General features: G+C 48.3%; 1 protein-coding gene across 1 annotated transcript in view; it reads right to left on the bottom strand.

Annotated features, from left to right (window-relative positions):
* LOC143188391 (homeobox protein abdominal-A homolog) overlaps positions 1 to 22,440 on the bottom strand; it is a 33,087-nt gene extending 10,647 nt beyond the window's left edge. The window contains exons 1-2 of the mRNA XM_076392608.1: positions 21,687 to 22,440; positions 16,914 to 16,946 (exon numbers count right to left, since the gene is read on the bottom strand). Of these exons, the coding sequence (XP_076248723.1) occupies positions 16,914 to 16,946; positions 21,687 to 22,440 (787 nt within the window). The remainder of the gene's footprint in view (positions 1 to 16,913; positions 16,947 to 21,686) is intronic.
* Between the last annotated feature and the right edge of the window lie 448 nt (positions 22,441 to 22,888).

The following is a 22,888-nucleotide window of genomic DNA, read 5'->3' as shown; positions in this document are numbered from 1 at the left end:
GCTCCGGTGAAAGATGATCCACGCTTCCTTTCTCCCCTTCGTTTTTTACTTTTACGAGAAGTCGCTTGTATTTTATCGGAATTGCGTTACGTTTTATGGCGCGAATGACGCTCAAACTTGACCTTCTCTATTGACAGCCTTTTTGTCGTTTGGAGAAAACACTGTGACTCATAATTATTTATTTCATTCTAGAGCTCGAAAACAACAGATATTTCAAACGGGGTTGAAAAAATTCTGAAAATTATTGCCGACTGTTATAGGTGAAACAGAGTTTAATCGTAGGTGAAATCACTTTGGGAACCCGTTTCGAACGAGACTGAACTGACGCAGAATTGGTTCAGAACCGTATACAATATAGGCGTTATTGCTATAATAAAAGGTCGTGGAACCATCGCAGAATCTTTTTCACAGTGATTCACGAAAATCAGGACCGATATGAAACTTATTTTTGACTTCCAACTTCAAGCTAAGAGAGCAGCGTAATTAATACGTAATTGTACAGATAAATATTAAGCTCGACAGCGATTTCTCAGGGAACAACAGCAGGTGGAACGTGAGAAAGAATTCCTATTGCATTTGTTTTCCACCGCTGGCGATTGTGGTGAAACCGTGCGCGATAATGCGAATGCAATAGGATCACGCGTGAATTGCATCACCGCTGCGACCGAGTTGCGAGCGTTGCTGCTGGAAACAGCATGAAGGCCGACGAATCAGAGATGCCCCACAGCCGTATCAATAAATCCCAGCCGAATACGAAACGTTAACGGTACGTGATCGCGATCCATACACGGGACGCGAGTTATTCCCGACCCTAATTAGCATACGCGAGGTGCTTAACGGGCTCGTCCATTTTTTCTCTCCCAGCCATCGTTTCGCGCATTTTCCAGTCGCTATGGGTTGCAGAGAGGAAGAACGAACGGTGCTCTGACCTTACTTCAAAGCTCGAGTAACGAACTCGTAACCCACCTCTGTCCTCGTTTCGAGCGTCGTCGAAAATAATAACCGAAATATTTTCCTTGGAGTGGCATTTTTCCCCCTGGAGCGAGGACTACACGCGCTAATTGCGTGTCACGGTGTTCGCATAATTCTCGACACGAAGTGGGATCGCAGGGAGCGGCTGGTCTCGCGAAAATAAACCAGCCGGCAACACGCCAATTCTAAAATACACGTAATCTGGCGCGAGGCGGGGGTCGATAGGAGCCGGGATTAAATTTTAATTTTGCAATAAAGAATGACGTATTAGAAGGCTGTTGGCAAACATTCCGCCCCTCGTAGGAGCCGCGAGGGAGGCGTGCCTGCCACCCCTGTGCGTCTGACGAGCGGCTGCCGTCCCCTCGGCCTCCGAGTGGCGCGTAACGGGCCAGCAGCGCGAACAACCACCCCATAGAACCCCTAAAACTCTAATTACGGCCTTACATTCCCTGCCGCTCGTCTTTCCGCGCCCCTTGCCAGCCCTCCACCTCATATTTCCCGACATTCTTCCTCCCCCGTGGCCGCGAGCCTCGAGAGGCAGCCCCCTTTCCTCGGGCACCATTACATGCAAATGCCGCCGGTTGTCTCTTTCCGCTAATAAAAGTCGTGGCCGCGCAATTTAGAACATCCGACGTAGAGGCGCTACGGCTTCCGAAAGATACTCGCCGAGACACGGGGAATAAGTTCGAGGAGAGGCACGGACGCGTCGAGGAAATTATTGCTCGTCAGCGGAGAACACGGCCGCGATCCGACGTTTTATGGTGCCCACTGGCTGCGCGCGCCGTTTCAATTGTTGCTTAAAACGCTACACAAATTACACGGAAACGCCCGCCGAATACGCCGCCCTTCCGAGGCCCGCCTGCGCCAGAGGCTGTAAAACGCTTTTACGACGCACCGCGAAAAAACCGGGCTATCTTTCGTGTCGTACTTAGGGTTGCACAATTATCGGGACTTATCGGTGAACTATCTAACCCTTTCGCCATCGCTGGACGGAGGATGTTAACCTTTTGTGCTTGGAGACGTAAACAGCTCTGGCGCTGGACTGTTACTGGTATACTGCTGTGCCGCAAGAACAAGTCAGAGGCAAAATTAGCTATTTACAAATAGTCTGAAACCTGCATGTGGTGTCCAGAGCCAAAGTCTAAGTCCACTGTCTTTCTGTGTGACATACACTTTGACTCTGAGCTCTAATTGGCTGTAGCGCAGTAGGTCTATCATTTTCTCATTTAACAACAGTACGTGACATATAAACTATTCTAGGTAGATGAGATAGCTATATCTTAGGAGATGAATTTGCCTCATTAAAATAAGGAGAAAGATTCTCTCAACTCGAAGATCGTAATTCTTCAAGAAATAAGGCGATAACTTCACTTCAAGCAACACTGTATAATCAACTCTCATCTATTCCATTCTAATCGAAGCTAGATATGCTATCCAAGAATTCTTGCCTTATTGAAAGGAGGACCTGAAAGGCCAAGATCTTAGCGAGTAGATACTTAGATAGACGAAAGCAGAAGTAGCCATCGCCGCGGTGAGAAACGTTAGGACCCACATAATGTTTAATCAGAGCACGTTGCGGCTTTACGACATTAGTCCCTGTTACGCACCCTCTGCCCTCTACCCTCCCCGCTTTCTTCCTCCTGTTTGCTGGAACGGCACCTTCCGGGATCCTCCAGGACATTTCAGAATTTACAGCTCCGAAGTGTTTAACCTTCGACACGAGTTGGTCGAAATGTGTTTGCTAGCCCCCTTTTCTCTGCGAATCTATGCTCGGCAGCGGGGATGTACATATTGGTCGAGGCATTATCGCTCCATCGAATCGGGAGGAACGTGGGTCGAGCGTCGGGGCATACGAGAAGAGTGTGGAGGCTGGAATATACTCGTTCGAGATAACTTCGTACGTGCAGAGTGGCGTTCTTCTTTCGAGAAATAGCCAGACCTTTAGACACGATATTTCAGTGGTACTTTGGCGAACTTGGACGTCCATCCTTGGCAATTTACTAATCAACGATTCGTGCAAAGAGATTGAGAGGAAGCAGAGCCACTGTTGGCCTAGTTTGACCATCAGACCCCCTTTCGTTCAGCCACACACGGTTAACAGCCTATTTAAGGTCAACCAAGTTCATTGCGGCTTATAACGGGCGTTATTGAGTTCAAGGTGAACGCCATCTTCGAAACCACTAAACAGATAATACGCTCTAGGCGTCCGCCAACAATGGACAGTAAAACTTAGCATTCGATCTGCAGCCGTCCACGAGGTCCTGTCGTAAATCTAATACAAGTAATTCCGAGGGTGCGGTTTTATCGCGAAGATTTATCTGTCTCCTGCTCGCTGCATCAGGGAAAATAAGAATCGACTTTTTTCCTCTTCCACCGCTATTTTTCGTGGACCTCGAGCACTGTCAATTTATAGCCCGCCCACAGATCCGCTAGACAAGAACCGAAGATTCCCTCCAGCGACACGATGACTGGCTCAATTCGTCCCAATTTAAGATATAATCAACTGTGACTTCGCTACTCAGAAATTAACGACTCCTCCCATTCTGGATGCTTCGACGAAGCTCAGGTCTCTCTCAAGCTAACCCAGTGGCTAATCCACAGGATTTAATGCAAACTTCGCCAAGGGCCGCAACTTCGCGGGGATTTCGAAAAGAAGTGGCCCGCGAATGTGACAAGGAATTATCATCGGCGTTTCCTTAACTCGAAACGAAATCTGCGCACGATCGTTCCACGCCTGTGACTGCTCCCGGCGAGGAAGACTTCGCTGGGCAAACATTCGTATAATAAAAGTCGCAAGATAGGCGAATTCCTCCGGGAGCTGTAGCGACCCCCACGCACCCCCGCAATGTACAGTCTGCTCTCTCCCCTTTCCTCCTCGCGCTTCCTTCGTTCGTGCTCGTCTCTCGGGCACGCCACGAGGACAAAGGTGATTCCCCAGCGCATGCGCGCACGCCGCCCGGTCCTAGTAACGATTCCACCCTCCCCTATCATAACTTGTCTCCCCCACTGTGCTTCCTCTCGCCCCTCGTTCGACGACCACCGTCAGCCTGACACCAGCTACAGTCCCTGTGTATGTGCAGGGTCGGCGAACGCACACAGCTGCAACAGTTCGCGACGTGGGAGTATTGGTATCGACGTGGGCGATGGGTACGATCCGATTTTCGATTCTGAAGTTTTGGCGAAAGGGGAGGGTGCAGGCACGGATATGAAATGAATGATATTAGATTGCTGCGCGATGAATTTGTAAGTTTATAGGATTGTAGGTTATAGGGTGTTCACTGTGGAAGATTTGTAGTATCTAGATACGTTAATATAGAGAAGAAATGACTCGCGATGAGAATTGAAGAAGAACTTGTGTGTATCTTGTTTCTGAAGACACCTTTTCTGAGACTTCGTAAAAGGATAAACAAGATCGATACACGAGTAGTCCCCGAGGGCGTGATCGGCAGCAATTAAAGACCACGACATTAATATTTTCGTATCACCCATTAGACTTCGTTTCATCGATTCCAGTTACCACGTAAATTCTAATGGAAATTGAATAAAGCATAATTAATTCTCACCAAGCCTACAATCTCCTCCGATCAAGAGCTCGTTAAATCTGTTCAGGGCACGGAAGAATTGCCATTAACGATCTCTTCCCGAGTTATCGGAATCGATGGGAGTCGCGCGTAAATTTCGAACGATCCCAGAACCAAGCTCGCATGAAACGCGAGGAAATGTTCCTTTTCGAGGGTCCCCAAGCGATACCGCGGGCCCTTAATTACGTCCCAATTAACCAGGTGGGGACCTCGTGTTCTTTTTCTCCTCGCCGCTCGAACCCATCACTATCGACGAGAACTGCACGAAAGCAGTTTCCACGAGCGGCGTAGAGAACCAAATATGTCTCTGTGCACAGCGATACGTGCACAGTCTCCCTCTCCCTCCTGTACGTGCGCCCATGCATCGAGCTCTCCGGCGCACACGAGCGCACGAGACACGAACACTGGCACGGGGGAGGGCACACAGACGAGGAGGATGCGCACATCGACTGCTGCTCGGGTTGTTCACGTACGTAAGTATAAAGAGAAGAGGCGTAATATCCTCGAGCGGAGCCGCGGGACGGTACAAAAGCTGGAAATGGAGCCTTTAGTTTTTATCGAGGGATAAAAGTCGTGATAAGCTGTATCAGGGGTGTACCGTGAAAGAGCACGGCGACGTACTCACGCGATATCTAGACCGGATCGGTGGCTGTGTGTGCGCGCAGGCGTGCATGCAGAGGCCCGTGTACACACACGGCCGCGCGTGAGACACGTCGGTACACACATCGCAACCTTCGAAATTTCGGGGGTTATCGGTACCGGAGATATTCCGCGTGCTTCTCTCTCTTCGACGACCGCCGGATACACGACACTCTTGCCAACGAATTGTGGAAAACGGAACGACCCGCGTTAACGTCATCGATCGATCGGAATTTCTTAATTGGCGCACAGGTTTCGTTTAGCCCAGCCATCTCCCTGTGCGTTTCTCGATACCCTGTAGTTGCGGACGTTATTACGTACCAGTTAATTAGGCTTTCCATTTCCCTCGATTAACAAATTTTATTCCACCTTTTATACCCCGACACGAAAACGCTGTTGGTTGACCAGGCTCTTGCTTACGCGCTGTCAGACACGAGAGAGGACTTTGTAACAGTTTCGGCCAAAAGACCTCGTATGCAGTATCATACTTTCTCCTCAGAGGTATAAATTTGCTGCAGAACTAAAACCCTCAATTTGGTAGAAAATCTAAAGATTTTTACATCCTCTTCTCATTGAACACAAACTTAAAAAATGTCACTTCCATGGTTTTGTTTTATAATCCCAGGTATAGGTGTATATATAAGCTAGTTGACTTGGTACTCGATCAGTAACCAGTAGACGATTACTTCAATAAATAATAATTTTAAAGTATCTACTTATTTATCTATTTTGTTATTAAAAGAAATTGTATGATATAAGGAGATATCTAAACTTATTGTGTGATCGATTGGAGTAAGTTCATGTACCACAATCCTATTATTTATTAAAGCGATCGACTACTGAGTACTGATCGAGTATCAAGTCAATTACCTTATTACACATACGTTGAAGTATATCTACAATGAATCTACAACATTCTCACCACCTTCCCCCCTCCCGTGCTCAAAACTTCATCCAAAGGTCAAGAGCAATCATCAGCTACCCAACAATTAGAGCCGCCTCGAACGCAAGGGTGCGTAAATCAAGATCAGATCGTAACGCAAACGGTAAACATCGTAATTCTGATCGGCAGTAAATCTACCTGGGATCGAGGAGGAGCGTTCCAACGCAGTCCCTCTGTTCAGGGTGTATCGGGCATCCAGAGGCATGGATTATACAGGCGAGTCCCCAGAGGGGGGTGGAACTCAGCTCCCAGCTTCGCAACCCTCGTGCGTTTCCCTCTCCCTCCTCGTCCCTCCCCCCGAGGCCTCCTTCTTCGTCCAGCTCTCGCCAGCTAAAGGTCTATATCGCGCACCGTCAAACCTACCCGAATTGCTCGTCGTCGTGTTATGCAAACGAGCACATTTGTTACGATAGTACTCGCCAGGGGGTCGTTCTCCACCAGCGCGGCGTGGCGCGCACAGCCCGGGAGTAACACAGCCATCGAGAACTCGCCCCGGCCTGCTTCGCGTTCCCTGCCCTCGGCGAGCACGTTCTCCCGCCTGGACAACGTCGTTCCGCGTGTCAGCGGTACGTTTTCGTTTAACGACGACGTTCCTCGCAGCGAGGCAGAAGGAGCATACCCGTCACGCTCCCGTTCGTCTTCATTAACCTCTCTGCTTGGATTCTTCCATTCTTCTCGGGATGGTTGAACGCCCCGATGTTATTTGTGAATTTTAATTGTATCGTTGGGGACAATTGGGGGATCGGGTTCCTCGGTAATTCTGGGAAACGACTCGAGTACTGTGCGTCTGACCCTTCAACTGCGGATGCTGGGTCGTTGTAGAGTGGCTCGAGAGGGAGAACAGAATTCAGATATGTATGAACAGAGCGATCAGTTTATCTCGAAACCCTCCAAGTGTTAGCAGTGTTTATTTATGAGCTTCTAGGTAAACTGATCACCCTGTATAAGGATGTATGGGATTCTTGAGAGTATCTGGTGGTAAAAATAGAGTCTTTTCGTTCGACAAGGTCCCAGGATACTGGTTTTCTACAAGTTCGATAAAGTGTAAATGAATGTAGAGTCGCGATAAATAATGGCTGTTTTATTATATCGCGCGCGGTGTTCGTAGGAAGGAGATGTAGCCCATTGTTCTCGCCACATTGATCTCCCAGATTAATTTGCCGTTTAATTTTAATAGCCGATCGAGCAGATCGAGGATCGTCTAGGCGGAGGAATTCCACCGATATTTAACGATCTTCGCACATCCTTATTCGTCGCATATTTCACGGGATCGTTCTATCCTTGTCATAAAATTTTATCGACCGTGAAAATAACACTCTGACCGTGTTATATCCGCCAAGTGACATTCTCCAAGTTTTAACGACCGTCACGCACCTCCGTATCTGCCAGTCGAGAACCCTGCTTTTTCGATTTGATTTTTGGGACCTCACCTGTCGATGGAGCCAGCGAGATCCACCGACAAATGCCAGTGAATTTTTTATATCCTACGAGGAACGTTTACCTAGCATTACGAATTGGACATTTTCAAAAAAGGGAATCTCGTCGAGTCGAGACCAGGATCGCGAGGAAGACAACGAAGTCTGTTCGTATATACGCTCGAATAAAATGTAGAATGTTCTCCCGTCTCCATTTTGAATCAAGAAAGTTTGCATCGCGTTCTACCGCGCGTTCAGGGCGAACGAGAAACGGTAAGGACGGTTTTCAAGTTTCGGTCGCGGGGCGCGTGGGGGAAGAGGGGGAAGCAATTTTTCTCTTAAACACCGCGCTAAAGTTGGAACTTTCGGCATAGAGATGAAGACAAGTTCGACGGAGCTCGACCAGCGACTCGGAAGAATAGGATATCCGACGAAAACTCTGAACGAGATGTTTGTTAGGGAAGAACTTTTAGCTAATCGCGAAGAACGGGAGCGTGGGCGGGGGAAATAGGGACTCGACATTCAGCTCGAAAAGGCGAGAATTTCCCTTTGTACATGTATCCCCGTCGATGGAGACGAGTTTTCTCGAATTAGCAACTGGATCCCGAGAGTTAGCTAAGCACCATCGAACAACGGCACTCGGAACGACTCGAGGAACAACTATTCAACTTCTGCCGAGGACGAGCAGAAATTATTGAGCCACTTTTTCACGAATTCCTCCGTAATCTATAAAATTCGAAATCCCATGCGAAAGAGACTGCAAAATAAAATCCTGCGAGAAGCTTAGAGTACAATCGCACTGGAACGGCTGATAAACCGTTCAAAGAGTGAAATTTCGACGTGTCAAGTTAATAAATCTTCCACTCGACAACTATATTTATGTATACAGCTAATGGAAAAAGAAAACACTTAACCAACCGATAACGCCTTATCAGCCGACTGTTTTCGCCTTTGCAAATTGCACCTCTCTCCTGACGTAAAGCCGAAGTAATCACCCTAGAGTCGACACTAAATTCCCTCGGAGAGGCAATTATTTTTCCCAGTAATTCGAACAGAGGCCTCCCGAATTCCCAGCTCTCTCAATTGGTATGCGAGCCAAGATCCAACCTCTAAACCTAAGTTTTCATTAGAACGGTCGTTCCCGCTATCTCAATCCTCGTTCCAGCTCGGGCATAATCGTATCTCAACGAAATCCTGTTAGCAGCCAGGACCATCGCGGCCCGCGCTATTTTACCCGAACTGCACACTCCCATTGTACGCTCGGCTCGGCCTTTTGCGCAATTTCGCGAGCGCGAAATGCTACCCGCCTCGAATATTTACCGCACCCTGGCACGATGAACCCACCGAGCCGAATCTCACGGAATAATTCAGCGAGGGAAACATATCTAGCTGGGTTGGCACGGCGAAAGGTCGGGAGCGATACCGAAACCGAAAAGCATCGCGATTCCTCCCTGTTCTCGTTTCTCTTCGCTGGATTGCGAGCCCCTTTCGAGGGAAGCCCTCGTCTCGGGGAAAAATGGCGAGCACACGGGGCATGGAACAGATAGAGACCGCCGCCAGGGTAATTACGATAAATCGCTCCCTTCTTACGATAATTATCGGCGGTAGTGGAATGGGATACCGAGTCCGTATCTCGAGCCGCGCTTCGATTTTTCAGGCCCTCCCTGGCTGGCTTGCGCAAATGGCAGCGCTGAATATACGATCGACGACGCGCGCCGCTCCCTGCTACCCTGGCGATCTGTTCGCTGGACGAGTTTATAAATTAGAACGCTCTTTGCGCTGCTCCCTGCGCATCGGCCATATACAAAGCTGTGGACATTGCTGCTTTCTCATGGTGCATTCATTGTTTTTAGAGTCCATTTTTTTTCTTGCGGAAAGAGGGAGAATGTTGATGGAAGATTGCGGGAAGTAAGTAATTTGGGTTGATTAATCATGGGACTATTGAGGATTGTGGTAGGTATCTGAGAATGGGAAGTCTGTTATTTTAAGAGTCCTGGGTGCGATTGTGCAACGAGCTTCCTGTTTCTTTGGCATATTCGCCTGTTTTAGAGGGACCTTAAACTTCAGATGTGAGAAATGTCAGTCGATAGTGACTTACACAAATTATTCCAATTCGAATGTCGTGTGAGTCATTCAATTAACAGCCGATAATTTAACGACTGAAGTTTGATAGTCTCGACGACATCAAGCCTCAAACTGCCGAGTCGTAAAAACGTCTGAAATCTATTAACGTCGGAACCATTCGCGAAACAGCCTACGCTGCTACTTGTCTAATCGCATTTCGTTAACTTGTTTCTGGAATACGAACGTGCGTCAAAAAAAAACCCTGCGAGTAGGCTTGAAAAGGCCTTTGGAGCGATCGATCCTCATGACAGATACGAACAACGAAGCCTTTACTTTCACCCAGCAAGAGGAACGCCATGATTTACGAACGTCGGTGAGAGGCATCGACTTTTTGGCTGGCTTTCTTTCGTGGATGGGGTAAACTTTATTGCTTCTGGAGGGACGGGGGAGAAAAAGCACGCGACTGCCTGCAAAGGGTGCGGTGAAAGTTGCGTCGGGTTAGGAAAAAACCGAGTCTTAGAAGAAAGGTGAAACCATAAAAAGGGCTGGAGGAAAGTGGCGACCTTGTGGAATTCAGGCCCAGTGAAATTTCGCGTACTCTGAATGGCACGAGCTGGACGTTCTGCTGTTAAGTCAGAAAAAATGTTTCTCGGAGATGATAATCCTATTTAGAAGGCTTTCGAGGTCATTCATTTACGAGAGAGCACCCGATATGATCGTGCAACTTTGTGACTATGTATGTAAAACCGTAACGACGTGTAACGACGCACGCGACACAATCGTTTGCATATCATCGTTTCTAAATAAAGCATGTCTCGTTGGGGTGTATGTATAATAATTGTGAGGACTCCATAAAAGGAAATCAAAGTGATTATACACTATTAATTAACTATAGTCTCTGGCCATCGAGTTAGGACCCCTAATTCTCAGTAATTCAAATATCTAGGTAAATTAAAGTGAGAATAAGTAAAAATAGATATTACAAGTTTTATAGAATTTTTTTCTGAAAGACTTAACTAACCGAAAATTAATATCAAACGCGTTACTCTCTGTCTCAGCTTCAAATTAAAAAAAAAAATAAAGAACGAAGAAGATTTTACAAGCTTAATAATTTTGACCAGAGCTACCTAACTTGATGACCAGGGACTGTACGAAATCGAGAGTGAATGAAAACGAAACGAACGAGCTCTCATAACAGTGCTACTAAAACACGAATTCATACTGTTTCAACATCACTTCCGTCACGCACAGTTGATATCCCCGCGGTACCACTTCGCTTATCGTCGCGACGTCTGAAGCCCCAGCGCGCTGTCGACGAAGCAAGAAAGGGGAAACTATCAACGATCGTTAACGAGTCTAATTAGACCCGAAACTGTCTTGGCCAGAGAGCAGGGAGAGAAAAGGAAGCGTGGGTGTCTCCAAGTCTCCACAGGGATTACCTTGAGCGACCGAAAATAACCATCGCGATGGCTCGAGGTCTGCTTCTCAGTCGGGGGACAGAGATGGACAGTATTTTTTCAAGGCGAGCCGAGCGTGAATCTACGGTGACATTTAGAATCGGTCCTCCGAAGGATTTGACTGGTATGATGGGTCTGGCACGCGACAGAACGGGGTACGCCGTCGTATGACCATAAAATAAGCGTTTGGGGTGGCGCAGGCGGAGGCCAAACCTGGCTGCGCATAAACACTTATATAACAGCAATTAAACTGCTTTTAAGGCCCATAAAACTGCAGTTTCAATAATCTCAGTGACAACACGATTCTGACCTGACTCCGACTTCGGCGATCACCGCCGGAAGCGGGGCTCTCGCAGACGACCTTGAGGATTACCCCTAAACTCGCTCGTTCCCAGGCCTCTGCCCTCGACGGAGGGAGCCAAGGGGTAAACGAGAATCTTCGCGTGAAACCAGAGGCACGATTGGTCGCTTTATCGAGAGTCAGACGTAGCAGAGGTTGCCGACCGATGACATCGCGAAATTTTCACTTCCATAACCCCTTGCCTGAAGAGACAAGATTTGATGTCTGAAATTTCAGCAGTTGTCGCTCTCCTGCCGCAGAAAATGTCGGATACCTGGAGGACCCAATGGCAGCGCGACCGAGAGCGACGGGCTAGGTGTAAAATAGACGAGACGCGGAGAGGGGCAGGGAGCAGAGGTGGGTGGAAACGAGCAGCAGGCCAGGTAGGGGCGGCTGGAACGATGAGATGGGATAATACGGACGCTGCAGGACGCGGCAGCCATCATCGAATGCTAATGAGGGGTTGGCGGCTTTTGGGGCGGAAGATTCAGTCCGTGCAGTGGCGCACTGTTGCCAGAGAAACGGTCTGATTATAAATTATACATTATCTCGTGCTAGCCCCCGTGTACACACGGGGATCCAACTAGGCGTCCGTGGGCTACTGAGCCCTCGCATCAAAATGCAGAACGTTTAACGAACCGGAGGATAGATTAGAGGTCCGCACCGCTGCGTTATTGTCGCCCACTGGCAAGCTAAAATCGCGTTATCGCGTTACAACCCTGGATTCACGATTGCTGATCGCGTCGTTTCGGATCGTTGTGGATTCGGGTCTTTTGTCGGCGGGAATAATTGAAAGATGTGCAATTCGTTGCGCAATCATGGGTCGAGTTAAGCCTGGAGGTCGTCATTTCACCTGCATTTAAATAGGTACGTTTATGCATGTGCTTGTAACTTTGATACGTGTAAATCGTTGTGGATTATTAAATTACAGATTTAAAAGTCCGAAAATTTGAGGAGTTAGAAGTCCGAGAGCTTAAAAATTTGAATATTTGTATATTTAAAAATTTGAAAATTTAAATATTTAAAATTTTGAATATTTGAAAATTTGAATATTTAAAAATTTGAAAATTTAAAAATTTGAAAATTTGAAAATTTGAATATTTGAATATTTGAAAATTTGAATATCTAAAATTTTTTAAATTTGAAATCTATAGTATCAGAACCCTCAGTCCCTGAGTGATCCCACTTTAGTTTGCTCAGAGCTAACAAACACATACACGTGTACACAAGTCTTAACTACACCTTTAAGACCATAACCTCTAGTTAGAATTAAATAGCTCACCAGTGACGTTACTACCATCATAACTATATCCCAAAACTCAACAGTTGGATCATGAGGTCCAATTGCATCGAACGACCAACGTTGAGCAACATTCTCACCGAGACGTGAGGTAGCACAGTCATTCCGTCAGTGAATGTTTCGCGATAAGGGAAACGGAGCAAATTCAGTCTGTAATTTCGAAGGATTCTACCATGACCGTTTCTTTTCGTCCAGTTACAGAAGGTAAACGGCTTCCTCGAACGACACAGCACCACCAGCGCGGGTTAATCAAAGGGTGGAAGAGCACGGAACGCTCTGGCAGCCCTGAATAAGCGAACAGGAATGTCCGCTAGCGCACCGTTGCCTGGCAGATCGAACTGTTTATAAATTATACATTATCTCGTGATAGCTGAGCGTACACAAAACCCGACTAGACGTTTGCTGGCCACTGAACTCTGTCGTGAAAGCGCCAAACATTCGGTGCCTAGAGGGAATGGAATGGAGGAACGACGCGAAGGACTGAATTATGCAATCGTCGCATGGATTCCGAGCGTTTTCCAATTTTCCTTCTATTCATAGAAGAAACTATGCGGGACGGTTGCAGAAACGTCCCTAATGAAGATAACTGCGAAGCTACTTTTGCAGGAAAAGTCGCTTTACTAATAGTTCCCGAAGCATTGCATACTTGTGCACGAGGTTCATCCTTGCGTTATCATCGCGCACGAGCGCTCTAGTTGCTCCACTGCAGCACTGCCGCGTTACCCTTTCTGGTATAACGCGAATAATAAGTTTTCGGTCGCAGCGGAATTTGGTCGCAGTCCAAACGGAACTGTAACGCAACGAAGCGGAGGAAAACGGTCTCGCGGAATATCCAACGGAGCCATCGGCAGGCCGCCGATCCCTGACCCCAAAATGCACCGCGTGCACATACCGAGAGTGAAAGATTAGATACGTGTATCTGCGAGTTAATTCTGTCGTTTAAAACGGATGCAATTCTTTGCTAACTTTGTAAATCGCGAATACGTGGTCAAAATTCACCCCACTTTTCCTTAGGTCTTGCAGAGGAGAAGTCAGCTAATTCCAACGTCACCCTTCGGTATTTCGAGGAAGGGAATAATCTATACATAATTTTTGCCTGGAGCTCGATTCGAAGGAAGCCTGCACGCCGTCGCGACGGTGGACCTCGAAAGCCACCCAGTCGCCAATCCCAATCCTGAACTCGAGAGCGTAGTTCGTTCACGTAGCGGCGATAGATTACGTCCATAGACTCGGCGACGGATATTGCAGCGAGTGGAAGAAAAAGAATGACGCGCTTGAGTTGAATTCAAAGCGGCAGTCTTATATGTATATTGCTTTATGGCCAAGCGGAATTTCGACTCTCGTATTTCTATATTATTAAATAATCTACGTTCCCAAAGCGCGATCAAGATTTCAAAACCGTAGCTTGTTCCCTTCCATTACCCAAGATTAATGTCAGTTCAAGAATACTCAACGTCGAGGAAGAAGAACGAGGCGACAAATCTCGGCGAGCACTTTATCTTCGGCCGTTACACCGCCAATAAAGCATCGCGCGCGACGCGTTATAAATGTCTCGAGCAATTTCACGAAGGAATCGTTTAGATAGTCGGCGCTCGAGGAGTGGGGCCGCGGCTTTCGAGCCGCGATTATCGATGCAAAAGAGATCGGTGGAAAAGGAGGTACGCCGCGGACGAGCTGCATGCATTATGCATCGCGCGTCCACGGAGCTAACGTTGATTCGCGTACATAACTTCAATTACAATTAGTCGAACATCCTGGGGGTCTACGCTGCGCGACATTCCCACAGGTATTTCGGCTGACGCACCCCAACTTTCAAATGCATTAACGTCACGTCCCTCTCGGCGAGGTCCGCGCATGCACGGGCAAAATGGCTGTCGGGAAAACAACGGCCATCCGGACCTGTTCGCGCCAGAGTGTTTATAAAATACGGCTGGATCCATCCGCGATAAGAGGAGTCGGTGGCGAGGTCGAGATCCCTTCGCCAGCGACGTTTCGAGACTGATTCCTGTCGCTGCTCGAAATCTGGCATTGTTTCGACTCTGGGACAGAAACGACCCCAGTCGACTCACTGCAATATACACCACTCGATTCCGTTATTCTGGTTTCGTAGCGAGGATACGGATGACTCGGCAAATATTTACGGAGCAGATAATTTTAGGGAGAAGAAAAGGTGGATCGGGTCAATGGATCCTAGATTTGATGGAATAGCTCTAGCCAACTGTTCAAATAGCGATTCATCGTTTGAATCCCAGCCAGTAAATCCGCGGGACACGCGAAAGGATATATCTATCCGCTGTATGAATAAATTGTTTAGAGAAGATCGGTCGCACGCAAAGAGGCGGCGTGTTTCTCTCGGAACGAAATCGCGCGTAAATTCTCCAGTGAGACTAACTGTTCCCATCGCGCACAATGACTGCCTCCAGATCGGGCTGCTCCTATTTGAAACGATGATCCGATGTAAACAAACCATCGCGATAACTCCAACGCCGGCAGTGGTTTTAATTTCACCTAATCGCTGTTTACTACGTCATTGTGGGCCCCGTAATAGGCTATATAAAAGATAGTCGCGGGGATAATTTGCGGGCAGCATTATCACACGGTGACGACAGGTGTAGTTGGCCGTATACATGTCCTTCTTGCATGCGCAACCAACATAAATGAACAAGAGGGGGGGGAGCTGCGAGTATGGTGGCACGTGCTACCAGGATTCGAGCAAACGAGCCAACGGCCGCGTGTCCTTGACTTTTCTTGACACACTTCGGTCCATATGGGTCGGCTGCTCAAGGACACCGTTCTTTTTTCTTTTTACACCGCAATGAATCCGCGAACGGCGCCATGTTGGAAAAGGAACTGCCGCCGCGGAATGATCCGCGAGTTCGAATGAGGTATAGGCGCGAGGATTAGCTCTAAAACAACTTATTTCAGCGAGCGTAGCCCGTTAAGCGGGACCACGAGTATCTAAAGTTTAACGATGCACGAACGTTGCTTTTATCGTCGAGATCCCTCTGGCGGAACAGTGAACTTTTACAGGCGAATCTTCCGCGGGGCAGAGTTCATCTTCGAACTCGTTCCGACCGCCGAATCGAGTGTCGTTTTCCTGACCTTCGATCGCGCCGACGCGAATAATTTACCGGTTCTTGCACCCATGGGAGGGGAGGAGACGGTGGAGGAAAGAGAAAGGGGGAGAGACAGGTCGACGGAGATAGCCACCATATTGGCCGCGATTATTTCAGTCAATAATCTCCGTTTAGGACGCGGAAACGTGCCGCTGGGGTTCATAAAGGCGGAAATTTGACCGGCGGCTGAAATAGGAGCCAGGGAAAAAGTGGTAACCGCCTTGTACGATTACGCCTCGTGAATGAAACTGGCTCTTACGGTGGAAAATATGGCCGCCATATGTGGCGGAGCCGCACGCTTGGGAACAGATTCCTGACTGCGTACGCCCGAAACGAGTTTCGCCTCCCTGGCCCGCCTCGAGCCGACGCTCCTCGTCCGAGATTTCTGCACGCGATGAACCACGCTCGGCGATAACCTCGTACTTTAACGCGTTTAACAGCGCAAATAAAATGGCCCGTGTATGAGTTCAGTAGAAATAAATGATTAAAAGAGGCTTATGCAAATGCTGTGCCTCAGCAACCTTGTTTTCGAGTTACGTTCACAGATTTTTAGTGCACGTTTGTCATTTGCGGGAGACGCTCCAAAGTAACCATCTTGGGCTTCGATGCGAGCCTCTCGGCCACTTATCCTTGACTTTCCGATGACTTTAAGAATTACTGCTGTTAAGATACGAGATATCGAGAGTTAATTGAAAACAGTTGCGCATAATTAATTACGTGAGCTCTGTCTGCAGAGACATTTTCTCCACGGTCCTTTTTCTCCAGTTAATTATTAACAAACTTCCAGTCGGATTATTTTTGGTAAATAATGCAGGGAAGAATGCAACTTCGAGGCAAGGTCAAGTAGGATAATATACGAGTTATAATTATTTTCTACAGCAATTATCCTCAAAGCTGCACTAATTCTCTGCGCGGTCGTTTTATCGTCAGCCTCTCGGTCCGAATGGTTTCACGACGCGAGAGCGAGACTGAAAACCGGCACAAACCTCGTCTCCAATATCAAGATACGCTTCGAACAAAAAATTTCCAAGGCAGGAGGTTCCAGCTAACGGCAAATGTTGGTAGTGACAATAAGATAATACTCACCGCACACGACTCTGTCGAAGGGGCTCATCCAATCTGCAAGTAAAAATAGAAAGGATCGTAATTAGAGAGAGAGTCAACGTCAATCTATCCCGATACGGTACTTATCGAGCTCTTTAACCTCCCCCGTGAGACGCATGCACTACCGATAAACAGGCCACACACAATGCCACCGACACAGCGCAAAGGGAAAAGAAAAATGGCGACTGGCGAGACAAAGACGCAGAGGGGAACTCGTTTCCAGCGGGTACGCAATTAGAAACTAGGAAATTCGCGGCAGCTCGACACGCAAAGCTCCCGCAGTAACTTCTACCCGCTGGAAAGGAGGATTAAATCGAACGGATCGTGAACGCTCGAGCGTAACAGGCTTAATCCCTCTGTACGCCCTCTCCTTCTCTGTCTATACCTCTAAGCAGCTACCTCGACGTCAATCGTCGGTTCTGCGCCGCGTTTAACACGCTCGGGTTCACGCCCGAAACGCGGCCGAAACGCGGCCGAAACGCGGCCGAAACGCGGCCGATCAAAGGAGAGAACCGTTTCGAAACCGGTCAGTTAGAGTAACGTCTTGCGACAGAAGTCGCTTGCGACGATTCGAATTAACAGCTATCCCGCGCTCGATCGCCAACGCTATCTCCATACCCGACTTATCCCGATAAATCTCGACTACCGCCAGCGAGCCGATTCCCTTCGACGCGTAAAGTTATTCTTACACACTCGTAAAACAGATAAGGACTTTATTGAATCACGAATAGACACTTCTCGCGAACGTTGTCCGATAAGGTTGCGCCACCGACGGAGGGAAGCAGTCGTCAGACAAAGTGGGTCCATAGTTAAGTGAAGGAGGGGGATCACGTGTCGGGAAAAAGTCGACGGCCGCCCTCGTTACGACGTCGAGGCAGATGCTAGGGGTATTCGATTTAAAAATATTTCCCCTGACTAGCCGCGGATGCAGGCTACTCTCGAGGGTTTCCTAAGCCGCGCAAGAAGATGGACGGCCGCGCGGTACGCCGAGAAACGCAGGCTGAATCGCGGCATCGTGGGTCAAGGTAGTTAGAACGTGATTTACGGTCGACGTTAGAACGCTGGTGCGCGAATTACTCGCGAATATAATTCGAATCCCTCCGTCGCCGTCTCTATCTCGAAGGGGCGAAAAAGCATGAAAGGCTTAGCGGTTTAATACGTTATAGGAACATTACGGTGAGGTGTTGATAGCGGCACGGTCTTCGGAAAATAATTTGCATACCCGACGATTACAGCTTCATCGCGATATATGCGCGAGCAGCGGCCCGAACGAAATTTCGTCGCGGGCGTAGTTTAAAATCGGCTAGAGGAGACGTTAATACGCGGATCGCGTGAACTCGCCCGTTAGCGCCGGGTGCAACGCGATATTTTAAGGCGGCCCGTTCGTCGCGAGCGGACCAACCGCCCCGATGAGATCGCTGCAATTCGAGCGAATTATAGCGATGCTGGCGACTCGTGGAATCACGTCCCGACGATTAGCGTTATCGCCGACTCGCCTATCATCATTGTCTCCTCTATCCCCCGGCTCATTACACTCGCGTCATTCAAACCGACGAAAATCCATTTGAAGCAAATTCTAACTTGCTCGAAAAGTAACTGCTTTTCTATTACTTAAATCCCATGCGTGAATTACTCGAGCACGAGAATTCTCAGGTGTCTGTTCCCTCTCAGGTGCGTCCACAAAGTCAATTATTTTGGAACGGTCTATTTTCGGACGAGAACCTTGGAACGAGCTTTTTTTTCATTAAATTCACGGCAGAAGACGCGAAGCGAAGCGGGAAAATTTATCGTCGTCTCGAGGGCCACGTCGCGGTTAACAACGGACACGAGAAACAATGCGGCGCGGATGCGTTGGCAGGCTTTAAAAATACACGGCGAGCTTTTCACGCTTGTCGAGTCGTTTCTTCGCCAGGTTGCTCGCTTGTTCGCCCGCGAATACAGACGGTTCAACGCCGTCGGCAGTCTGAGCTAATACGGCAGGGTCGTGGACAAAGAGGCCTGTACAGGCTTGTGTTTACGTGGAATACATTATGCGAAACACGGAGAATAGCTGGTCGCGGAAACGCAGGAAGGTTTTGCAGGCATTCGATCGCGCCTCGAGCACGCTTCTCTAAGCGACGCCATTGTTCCCGTAAATCGAGCATCGTGGGTCGACTTGAATTTCAATCGGGATTACCGTCACTGCGACTCTTTCCTGTTTCAAGCGAAGGAATCGATGTTCTAATGGGGATCAGACAATTAATTAAATTCGTTTTTATGTATCATGCTCCCTGACGATTAGCAGCGGATTGAGTACCGTGAGAAACGTTTCTCCTTCACTGTTTCCTCCGTTAATGAATGATTAATTACGGCGATATTAATTAAGATGCTAATGTTAATTGACTAACCGCAAATTAACGCAGCAAGTACCTGGATAGTGCGATAAAAGGTTTTTTTTACGAATCTTATGGGTCTTTTTATGAATCTTTATAAGCTCGTATGTAGATCGATTTATATATCTGTAAGGAGGAACTGAAATTATTACTAATGCAGAGATAGTAATTAGCTCGGTTAGATATTCGTGCTCGACTCGCTCGAAGGCGCTTTTGAAAGTGTTTTTTGTGGACTCGAAACAGTCGGAGCTGACTATGCCGGAGCGTGTGTCGTCTAGAAAAACCTAACTGCGAACACGTGTACCGTAGGTCAGTTTATATTTACTCTCGACGATTTAGGTATATACGAATGATCCAATTACAGAGTACCTATATCTATGTCGGCGTCTTTTTGCGAGTTTAATCGCAAGAGGCCGCGGAACAAATAGGAAACCGACGAGCCTGCAATTAATCTACAACGACCGAACAAAACAATGATGGAAAGTAAAGAGGATTATAAGTTCTATATAAATAAGCGTTACATTCGTCCGTCGCGTGTTTCGTTCAGTCTTGATCGGTCATAAAACTGTACCGAGGCTGATTTACACGGGACAATAAGTCTGTGCTTGAATCAAACCTAATTTATCGTCCCGTTAATTCATTACTCGAAACGTGGCCGCGATTTGACTTGCAAATTCGCGCCATTCCCAGCGGTTCAACAATTCAGAGCGACGAATTCATTACGTTCCATTTTTTCCCCTCACGATTGCTCGCGTTCGCTACTTATTTTTGCGCAATGATGGAGATCCAGATGAGTTACACGGTTATCTACCAGTGCTTTATTAAGAACGACATCCGACGGCTGTTAATACGTAGCCGATAACGTAACAACGACCGAGATGACGTACGAATTGCTGGATCTCGGCAACGCTAATTCTATCATTGACTATTCTTTCTGATGGTCGATTTAGCGCCACATTAAAACGCGAATGATGGATATATCGTTCCCGCTTGCTTATCGCCGTTTTGCATCTTCCGTTGCGAAAGAGGAAACGCTGGCGAACCGTTTAATAGGCATAGCGATCGCGATGGACGCGGTTACTCGAATGGCAACGCTTGAAATGCTTTGAATCCTGCGGAAATACTATTCGTATTTGCGTGGCGGACATGGAGCAAGGCCTGTTTCAATCTACTGTTAGGTTTATTGCTTAGGTTTGTACAAGCAACCCCTGTATAGACTAGTTTCACTCTGAAGATGGTATTTCCTGTATGCAACTGGCTCCAATGACTAAATGCATACAACCTTCTTGTAGTACCGATGCAATTTATTACGTTTGTTCCTTTATTGGCTATAAGATGTGTTTGTTGAGCACTGTGGCCAGTTGCATCTTGGAAACTTAAGATGGTTTGAAAATTGGAGGGGTTTGAAGAGATCTAATGGTACTTTGCGACGAAAGAAGAAAAGAATTAGCATGCTAAGAGATTGAGGTCAGTTGAAACTGTGCGAATTGTAAGAAGGTTAGGTCTGGATTAAGTCTAGATGTAATAGGAACTTTTAAGAACTTGGTTACCATGTTACAGAGGGTTTACCTGCACCAATCCTTCTAAATGTAACAAGAATCAGCAGTCATGAATGTTAGTGCAAAGCTCACAGAGAATCAAACATCGTTAGATCGTTCACAGAAGCGCTATACTCTAAACAAGAGCAAAAGCAACGTAACTTTCAAGCTCCCCAATGGAACACAAGATTGAATGTTAATCTCTAGCTAGAAGGCAAACCAACATATGTCATACATTTACTTAAAGCTACGAAGATGAAATTTATACTAAAAGAACATTGATTCAACATGCCCACGACCGTAGTAGACTGGGAAAACATTCCATAGCATACAGGTAGGTAGGTACTTTGTTTTCAGTGTTTTCGTAGGCAGAAGCTACAAATTCCCAACCTCACAAATTCATGTGATTCTAATAGAGAGATTCATTACTGTTACATTAACAAACAAGTTAAACCAATATCTCAAAGGCCTAAATCAATCGAAGCTCCAAAACAACCCCCATTCTCCGAACCAAAAGTATCTCCTACATAGTAACACAATCCATGCTATTCCGTCTCTGCTACAAGATACATGTCCCAATACCTGGATGCTCAGGAAACCCGTTCCAGCAAGCAGACAGCCTAAAAGTGCTCTGGCCCGATACTTGAACAGTAATCCAGTAGCTGATTATTCTACCTTACTACATCTCTAGGCATCGTCTCCTACTACGTACATTAGAATCGAAGCAGAAGAGAATGAGCGTTAGCGTCCAGGTAGCAGGACAAGATTAGCTACTGGGACACTGGGCTCCTAACACAGTTCATGCTGCTTGGACATGGAGACTAAGAGAAAGAAGAAAGACTCACCGGTGATGGACATCCAAGGGTACCGAGGTATGTCCGAGATGCCAGGCTGGCCGGTGGTGGGTTGTTGGCAGGACGTCAAGGGGTCGACGACGGCCGACGCAGCGGCGGCTTGGTGATAGAACTGTGCCGCGGCCGCCATGGACGCGGACGCGGCGGACACGGCGGACGAGGCGGACGCGGATGACACCAGGCTCCCGGGCGTAGCTCCGTTCTGGTGGTGATGCCCGAGGGTGTAGTTGACCATCGGATCGGCGGACGTGGGCGCGACGTTTCCGGTGAGGCTGGCGGTGTAGCGGCAGGACTTGTCGCCGGCGGTCGCGGCGTCGACGGCCGCGGCGGCTGCCAACGCGGCGCTCGAGGCCGCGGTCGAGCCGAAGCCCGGCACCATGCTGGACGTGGCGCCGAACGCGGCCGCGGCGACCGCTTGCTGCTGCTGATGATGATGATGCGCCGCCGCCGCCGACACGTACGGATACATGCTCGATGTGGTGCGTGCCGCCGGTGACGTGGACGCGGAACTTCCTGAGTGCTGGGGACTCGAGCCGGTCGGGCTCGGCGAATTGTGTTGCTGCGCGTAATTCACTGCCGCGGCCGCGACTGCAGCCGCGGATAAGCTCGACTCTAGACTGGCGGTGGCCGGGCTGCTGGTGCACGCCTGGATCGTGCCTGGGTTCGCGCTCGAGAACAATTGCTGATGATGGAACTGCTGATGGTACTTAGGTAGCATACTATCGATTATGAATTTCGAACTCATAGCGGCAGTGCCGTTCACGGGGCCTCGATGCCGAAGACACGCCCGGACACGGGGACCGGGTCGAGTGCCTCAACACCGACACCGCGCCGCTGGCGAGCCTGCCAGCTGCTGCTTCATCTCTTCCGCGCACTTCACCGGGACGTTTCTTATCCAGGGAACGATAGGACCTTCGCGCGCACTTTTCCTTTTCGATCTCTCGCTCCCCGTCGCCTCAGGATTTCTTTCACTGTTTCCTTCGTCTCCTCCCGATGCTCCGTTCCTTCGACTTCCTCGGCGTATCCGTTTACCTCGAACCCCCACTGCGATTGCCACTTACGCAACTTTGCACATTATCACAGAGGACCGATAGAACCGGGCGCGATATTAGCGTAGGTCTCGCGACGACGGGGAAGACACTCCGGGTAGGCGTCGCGACGTGCTTTTCTTCTTCAGAGCATCGCGTCGTCGG

The sequence above is a fragment of the Calliopsis andreniformis genome, chromosome 1 (genome assembly GCF_051401765.1).
Source record: "Calliopsis andreniformis isolate RMS-2024a chromosome 1, iyCalAndr_principal, whole genome shotgun sequence".
NCBI classification, from domain to species: domain Eukaryota; kingdom Metazoa; phylum Arthropoda; class Insecta; order Hymenoptera; family Andrenidae; genus Calliopsis; species Calliopsis andreniformis.
The sequence above is the reverse complement of the archived record's forward strand: the minus strand, read 5'-3'. Positions and strand labels throughout refer to the sequence as shown.